This window comes from Tupaia chinensis, unplaced genomic scaffold (assembly GCF_000334495.1).
Source record: "Tupaia chinensis unplaced genomic scaffold, TupChi_1.0 Scaffold141372_1, whole genome shotgun sequence".
Lineage (NCBI taxonomy): Eukaryota > Metazoa > Chordata > Mammalia > Scandentia > Tupaiidae > Tupaia > Tupaia belangeri.
This window is the reverse complement of record NW_006201235.1, coordinates 95295-103924: the sequence shown is the minus strand read 5'-3', so window position 1 is coordinate 103924 and position 8630 is coordinate 95295. Positions and strand designations below refer to the sequence as shown.

General features: G+C 36.5%; 1 protein-coding gene across 1 annotated transcript; it reads right to left on the bottom strand.

Moving 5' to 3' along the window:
• Nucleotides 1-7501: 7501 nt before the first annotated feature.
• LOC102469531 (olfactory receptor 11G2) lies at nucleotides 7502-8431 on the bottom strand. Its single transcript, XM_006163061.2, has one exon. The coding sequence runs from the start codon at nucleotides 8429-8431 to the stop codon at nucleotides 7502-7504; it is 930 nt and encodes a 309-aa protein (XP_006163123.1).
• Between the last annotated feature and the right edge of the window lie 199 nt (nucleotides 8432-8630).

Sequence of the window (8630 nt, the reverse complement as noted above, 5' to 3'; positions counted from 1 at the left end):
AATAGGATCTTACATTTTTTTATGTCTGAGTAATATTCTGTAGTGTATATGTGCACTCTATTTCAATCCATTTATCTGTTGTGGACATTTGGGTTGGTTCCATGTCTTAGCAATTATGAATAATGTTACAAGAAGCATGGATGTGCAAGCACTTTTCTGACTGAGCCTTTTCCTATCCTTTGGGTAGATACCCAGGAGAGGAATTGCTGGATTATGGTTTTTTTATTTATAGGTCTTTGAGGAACCTCCATAGTGTTCGCCACAGTGACTGTACTGTATTAATTTACATTCACACCAACAGCGTAGGAGAGTTCCCTTTTCACCACAGCCTCCCCAGTACTTATCACTACCTATTTTTTAAAAATAATTAATTTTACTTTATTTTACTCCTAGCCATTCTGACTGAGGTTACGTGGAGTATCATTGTAGTTATGATCATATCTCCCTTATGATAAGGGATATTGAGGATTTTCTTATAAGCCTTTTGGCTGTTCATATGTGTTCCTTGGAGAGTTGTCTGTTCAGCTCATTTCCTCACTTTTAATAGGGTTAAGCATTTATTTTAGCATAAGCCACTTGAGTTCCTTGTATATTCTGGTCCTCAGTCCCTTGCCTGAGGGAGAGTTTGCAAATATATTCTCCCATTCCAAGGGTTGGGATTATTGCCTGTGCTTTAAGGGTCTTATTCAAGAAGTCCTTGCTTGCCCCAATGTTTCCAAGAGTTTCTCCTGCATTATCCACCAGTAGTTTTGTAGATTGAGGTCTTAGGTTTAGATCTTCAATCCATTTTGAGTTTATTTTTGTTAATGGTGAGAGATAGGTGTCCAGTTTTATCTTTCTGCAGGTGTGTACCCTGACGTATCTTTCAATTTCTGGCTTACTTCACTCAACATTAAGTCTTCCCTTGAATAATTATCCTGACTCCTTAAAATACCCATTCCTGGTTTCTTTTCTGAACCTTCCTCAGTCTCCTAATGGGATTGTTTTTCCAACATCATTTACTAAAGAGATTTAATTTTTCCAACATCATTTGCTAAAGATATTTTCTTTTCATCACTGGATTGACTGGTGCCCTCTGTCAAAAATCAGTTGTCTGTATGTTTGAGGGTTTACTTCTGATTCTGGTCCATAGGTCTACATGTCTGTTTTTGTGCTAATGCCATGCTGTTTGATTATTACAGATTTGCAATATATTTTGGCGTCAGGGAGTGAGATGCCTCCTATTCTGCTCTTCTTGTATAGTATTACTTAGGCAATACAGGGTCTGTTATAATTGCATATGAATTCTGAGTTTGTTTTTCTAAACCTGTGAAGAATATTTCTGGTAATTTGATTGGGGTGGAATTTAATTTGTAGAATAATTTGAATGACATTTTGATTATATTTATTCTTCCAAGAACATGGACTGTCTTTCTACTTTTTTTGTGTCATTTCACTTTATTTATTTATTTATTTTGGTTTCTTATAATTTTTCTTATAGAGATCTTTGACTTTTTTCATTAGATTTATTCCTTGGAGACTTCATCATCCTGACCCCAAAATCTAGTCAAGAAAGGCCAATCACAGGCCATCTACATTTGAATTCTGAGCAGCCCCTTTCAGGGACTAGGGCAACTGAAGATTTTCTGTCCAGACTTCACCATCCCAACCCCAAGATCCAGTCAGGGTCAGAGTAATCCTCAATTTCCATGGAACCTGCTGTACAAAGGGAGAAAAACAGTATTACAGAGAGGTTACAGATTCCCTCCTCCTGCACATCTTGGAAAGCTTAGACTTAATACCAAATATTAGAAATAAAATGTATACTCCATCAGATGACCAGAAACTACTGCAGAGGCACAAGAAAATATCTCTCCCCCAAGAGAAAAGAATAACTCCTCATTCTCTACAACAATACAATGGAACTTGTAGAAATATCAAAGAATTTAGAATATTCATAGTGACAAAACTAACAGATGCAAGAGAAGAGAGATAATGAGTTCCAGGAAGTGAGGAAGTTCTTGCATGATCTGAAAGAGGAAATACACACCATAAAAAAGAACCAAATGGAATTGTTAGAGATGAAGGCTATAATTCAGAAAATCAAAACCTCCCTTGAAAGTATTAAAAGAAGATTAAATCATGCAGAAGATCAAATTTCAGATGTAGAAGACAGAACTTCTGACCTAGTAAAGTTCACTGAAAAGACCAAGAAAATAATCCCCCAAATGAGAATAATATATGAATAATACTGGATACCATTAGATGCCTAAACACCCAGATAATTGGCATCCCAGAAGGTGAAGAAACTAAGGACATTGATAATCTATTCCATGAAATCCTGGAGGAAAATTTTCCAAACCTAGAGAGGCATTCAACTACCCAGACCCAGGAAATAGAAAGGACCTCAAACAGAATCAACCCAAGAAAATCTTCTCTGAGGCCCATCATAGCCAGATTGACTAAAACCACAGACAGATAAAATACTAAAATTGGCAAAAGAGAAACATCAAGTTACTTTCAAAGGATATCCCATCAGGCTAACATTGGACATTTTATCAGAAACAAGGCAAGCAAGGAAAGAATGGGAAAATATATTCAAAGTGTTAAGTGAAAAACAATTTCAATCAAGGATAATATACCCGGCAAAATTATCCTTCATATGGAAGAAAAGATAAAAATATTTTCAGATAAACAAAACCTGAAAAAATTTATCAACGGCAGACCAGCTCTCCAAGAAGTTCTGAAGGGAGTGCTATATCAGGAAAACTAAAGACAGAAACATAGAAATAAGGGTACAAAAAACAGCCAAGATAATGACTAGCTTAATGGTAGGGAGAAATCCAGAAAGATCAATAATAACATTGGATGTTAATTTCCAGAACCTAAATGGATAGATTGGACCAGAGAAAGACAGACAGAGAGAGGGAAAGTGAGAAAGCAAGCCACCAGGTCCGGGACTTTAACCACAGTCAGTTATGTGGGAGTCCAGTGTCTTCAAACACCATGCCACCTGCCAGCCCCTGTACAGGTTGTTTTGGAAAAAGAATTATTTATTTTACCTTATTTACTATTATTATTTTTTTATTTGATGAGAGAGAGAGAGAGAGAGAGAGAGAGAGAGAGAGAGAGAGAGAGAGAGAAAGAGAAAAAGCAAGTTTTCAGGGCCAGGGCCAGGACTTGAACCATGATTGACCATGTGGAAGTCCAGTGCCTTAACTACCATGCCAGTGTACACATGCTTTTAAAGACCATTCTGAGCATATATGCTTTTAAAGACCATTCTGAGTATACGTGTTTTTAAAGACCATTCTGTACCCTACAAAGATGTGTAATTATTATGTGTAATCATAAATTATAATAAATATTTAAAGAGAAAAAATTAGTTGTAATATCCTTACTTTCATTTCTAATTTGTGCTACTTGAGTCTTTTTATTTTTCTTAGTCTAGCTAAAATTTTTTCCCATTTCATTTTATTGATGACCAATTTTTGGTTTTGTTCAGTTTTTCTGGCTTTTTTTTTTCTTCTCTATTTTAGCCCTGTTCTGATCTTATTATTTCCTTCCAGTTGCTAGCTCTAGGTTTAGTTTGTTCTTTTTCTAGATCCTTAAGGTGTAAAGTAAGGTCTTTGATATGAGATCTTTATTTATTTTTTATGTGAGACTTCATAGCTATAAATTTCTCTCTCAGCACTGCTTTCCGTACATCTTGTAAGTTTTAGTATGTTGTAGTCTCATTTCCATTTGTCTCAAGATTTTAAAATAATTTATTTTGTGACTTCCCCTTTTTGCCAGAAGGAACTTGTGGAAATGTCCAATAGAGAATTCAGAATATTCTTAGTGACAAAACTAAATGAGATGCAAGAAATGAGAGACAATGAACTCCAGAAGGTGCAAGAGAAAAGAGACATTGAGTTTCAGGAGGTGAGGAAGTTTTTCCACGATCTGAAAGAAGAAATACACACCATAAAAAAGAATTAAATGGAGCTGATAGAGATGAAGGCTGTAATACAGGAAATCAAAACCTCCCTTGAAAGTATTAAAAGCAGATTGGACTATGCAGAAGATCAAATATTGGATGTTTAAGACAAAACCTTTGACCTAGAAAAAAATCACCAAAATCTGATAAAATAATAAAAAATGAGATTAACATATGAGAAATGCTAGATACCATTAAGCACCCAAACAGTCGAATAATTAGTATCCCAAAAGGTGAAGAAACTAATAAGCACATTGATAATCTATTCTAGGAAATCTGGAAGAAAACTTTCCAAACCTAGAGAGACATTGAAACATCCAGACTGAAGAAATACAAAGGACCTCACATAGAATCAACCCAAGAACATCTTTTCCAAGACACATTATAGCCAGATTGACTAAAACCACAGACAAAGACAAGATATTAAAATTGGCTAGAAATAAATGGCAGTTTACTTAAAAAGCATATCCCATTAGGCTAACATTAGACTTCTCGTTGGAAACAATGCGAGCAAGGAACGAATGGGAAAATATGTTCAAAGTGTCAAGTGAAAAACAGTTTCAACCAAGAATACTATAACTAGCAAGATTATCTTTCATTATGGGAAGAAAAGATAAAAACGTTCTCAGATAAACAAAATCTGAAAGAATTTATCAACACCAGACTGGCTCTTCAAGTTCTGAAGGGAATGCTTTACCAGGAAAACTAAAGACACACAGAATTAAGAGAACAAAAAGCAACCTAGAAAGCGACCAACTCTTAATGCTAGGGACAAGTCCAGAAATGTCAATAAAAACATCGAATGTTAACTTCCAGGATTTAACGGAAAGATTGGACCACAGTAACACTGTAAATTCAACAGAATAGAGATTAACTACACAAGACTGAACTGGTGAAATAGAATTTTATGGCTTTTGACTAAAACATTACTGATTTTCTTTTATGCTTTGTTTGCCAGATTTAAGGGATTTTGTCTTCTTTTCAGCTGTTGATAGGTTCAGCAATTTGTTAATTTTTTTAAAATAAAAAGATAAATTTTTCTCCCTTCCTGACTCTTCTAGAATTGGAAAATATTTGTGAGTATTATTATTTTGTGACGAAGAGTTATTTGCATAAGTTCAATAATACCTGTTGCATTGTATCAGAAATTGGAAATACATGTTATTGACAGGGCTTTGACTGAAATGTTTTATCTGAAGATACAACCAGAAAACTCTGGAACTAAGGTAGATCTCAAGAAAGCCAGCAGAAGCTCTTGGAAAGATTGCACCATAAAGAGTTCTGCCTTGCAGAGAGGATTAGTGAAGCCCTGTGAAAAAATTCATACCATAAAATAACCTGGACTTTTTGAGCCCAGCATTGTAATCAGTAGAGATTAGAAAAGAGCAACCACAATCAGAGGATTACCTTGAGGAAGACTTTGAAGGAAGAAAAAGAGAATGATCTTTGCTAGTAGATGGTAAACCACAGAATACTTTGTAGGCAGTACTGAGTTGGGGAGTTTCATGTGTGAATTGTGTGCTGGGTGTTTGCTTTAACAGTTTGAGTACTTAACATGTAAATATTTTCTCAAAAATATTTGAAATCATACTGTCTCTGTTATAAAGTCATGAAATGATAACAATTATTTTGAATGCTATCTTTAAAATGCAGTTTTTTAAAATTTTGAAAGTTGTTTATTAGCTGTCAGGAACTATGGAGTATGAATAATTTTTTTTTTTGGTATATAAAGCAAATGTTTGTGGGAAAATGTAAAAATAAATAAATAATTATAAAAAAGTTGAGTTGCTTTGTTAAAGGGCATGTGCTTTATAAATTTTGATAGAGATAGCTTTGTTGCCCTATGTAGAGTCTGTAAAATTTATTTCCTCACCAGCAAAATATAAAAAAACTCATTTCAACGTCTTCAACTATATGATGTGCTATGAAATTTCTTGATCTTTGACAATCTGATAGGCTAAAATAATTCAACATCATAAGCTTATTCTGCTTTTATCTTTATAACAATGAGTTAGTGTTTTTACTTTACATGTGTAGAATTTAAATATTATAGAAAAAACTTTCTGGTTATGATCATGACTGAGCAGCTTGTGGTAAACCAAAAATAACATCCATCAAAAAGTAACTATAAAATCTGGACAGAATACAGACAAATACCATTTGAAGGCTAGAGAGCAATTGCCATGGGCAAGACTTCACTGACCACAATTCCAGAATGAAAGGAGCAAGGAGGTAAATTTCACATTTACCATATATTTTCCCTGAGGACATTTAACAATTTACTGGGTGGGGTGTACAAGAATGTGGAGGCATGCAGGGAAGAACGGGAAGAGAGGAACAGCCTGACCAGAAAGCAGTACTTTGATTGAACTGAGGAGATAGAGGATTGGTTTGTAGCTGTAGCAGCTAGTGTTTGAAATACAAATCCTGAGGGAGGACCCCACTGAGGCTCAAAACATCAAGCAATTTCCCTTGAATATGTATTTGGATTTCTAAGTTGCTCATCTAGCAAAAGCAGAAGCTGGGAGTCTAAAGAGCTGAGATGAATTTTCAAGAGTACAGGAACAGGAAGTGAGGGCGTGCAAAGTGGAGAGTCCTTGTAAACAGTCCAGGCTTGTATCCGAGATCTCAAAAAGGTCACATTCCAAAATCCAGTGTAGACCTTTTCTTTTGTTAGGTTTGCTGTAGGGGAAGTTTGCTGTCTGTAGACAGTGAGAAAGGAAAAGTGAGAAATCACCCCCCCACCCCCCCAGAAGGTTGGCCACACCACAATCCCTTCTTCATTTTTCTCTCAGGATTTTGGGCATGCAACCATGTGCATGCACTTGGTATGTTTATCAAACCACAGATCTGGGACTTGAACTGTGCAGTGAGATCGAGCCTTAGCCTCCACACAAACTGCTGGCTCCAGCATAGACCATTTTATAAAAAACCTTTACAGGGACCAGAAGATGGCTTGGTGGTTATGTTGCTGGACTCCCACGTGGTTGACCACGATTCAAAGTCTGGACATGGCAGCTTCAAACTCATGCTGGATGCATGCCTGAAATCCCAAGAGGAAACTGGAGGAGTTAGGATTGTGATGTGGCCATCCGCCCTGGGGGGTGATTGTTCACTTTCTGTCTGTTTGTCTCTTGCTGTGTCTCCGGTGAGCACATATGTCTATACAAAAATCTCTCTTGAAAAACAAAAAAACAAACCAAACAAAAAACAACTTTACAGGTTTTTATTTATTTATTTTTTGTGATTTTAATTTATACTTTATTTACATAACACCTTTACAATTTTTAAAATGCACTGTGTAGCACTCAGTTAAAAAATCAAGGCTTTCTAAGCAACAGGACAAATTGTCAAGAGAAAATGTCGAGAGAAGACATAAACAGTAATGTGTTTATAGGTGATGCAGTTTTGGGTCAATGTTAATGAAAAATCGTCTGAATAAAACCAATTTTTTTTCTTTTTTTTTCTTATCTTTTTACCTAAACAAAACTTAAATTCAAGATACAAGTTTAGTTGTTTGAGAGTCTTTTCAATGAGTACTTTTTATATTTCCAGGAATTTCTGCAGAGCTGTTTTCATATCTTTGTTCCTCAGACTGTATATCATAGGATTAAGGAATGGGGTCACAACAGAATAAAACAGAGTCACAATTTTCTGCATTCCAGCTTCATGCTCAGATGTTGGGCTCCCATACATGACCAGTACTGAGCCGTAGAACAGTGAAACCACAGCCAGGTGAGACCCACAGGTGGAGAAAGCCTTTTTTCTCCCTGCTGCTGAAGGGACCTTCAGTACAGCTCTAAAGACCAGTGCATAGGACCCCATGATGAAGAGAAAGGGAAAAATGAGAGGAAGAAGACTTAAGGTGGAGAAGACAAGCTCTATCACAGGAGCCTTTTTGCAAATGAGTGCTAGAAGAGGACCAGGGTCACATAAGAAGTGGTCAATGATTCTGTCTCCACAGAATGACATTTGGGAGACAATGATGATGGGAATCAAGAACCAGAGGAAACCAAATACCCAGCAATTGATCACAAGTTTAGTGCAGAGATGTGTGGTCATAATGGTTGGATAGTGCAGAGGACGACAGATGGCTAGGTACCGATCAAATGCCATAACTGCTAGGAAGAAATTTTCTGTAGAACCCAAGGAGAAGAAGAAATAGAACTGGATAATGCACCCAGAGAAGGAGATGACCTTGGTGTCAGAGAGGAGGTTGGCCAACATGTTGGGGACTGTGGAGGTGACATACCAGATTTCTAGGAAGGAGAAGTTGGCGAGCAGGATGTACATGGGTGTGTGGAGTCTCTGATCCCAGCACACAGCACAGATGATGCAACCATTGCCCATGAGGGTGAGAAGGTAGATGACAGAGAAGAGCACAAACAGCAAGATCTGCCCCTCTTTGGGGCAAGGGAAACCCAGGAGGATGAAGGAGATGGTGCTGGAGTTGCTGGGGGTGTTGATTTTCATGTGTGGTGAGCTGTAAAAGTATCAGGATAAGTAACAGGAGAAAGACAGAGACTCAGGTTTATATTTAAGTCATCTTGGGAAAGAAAATATGTATGTATCAATATTTACTTTTTCGTGAAAACTGAAATATCGACCTTGGTTGATAATTTTATCTCCCATTCTAATTTTTACTGTGGGCTAGAGAAAACTTTTGGTTGGA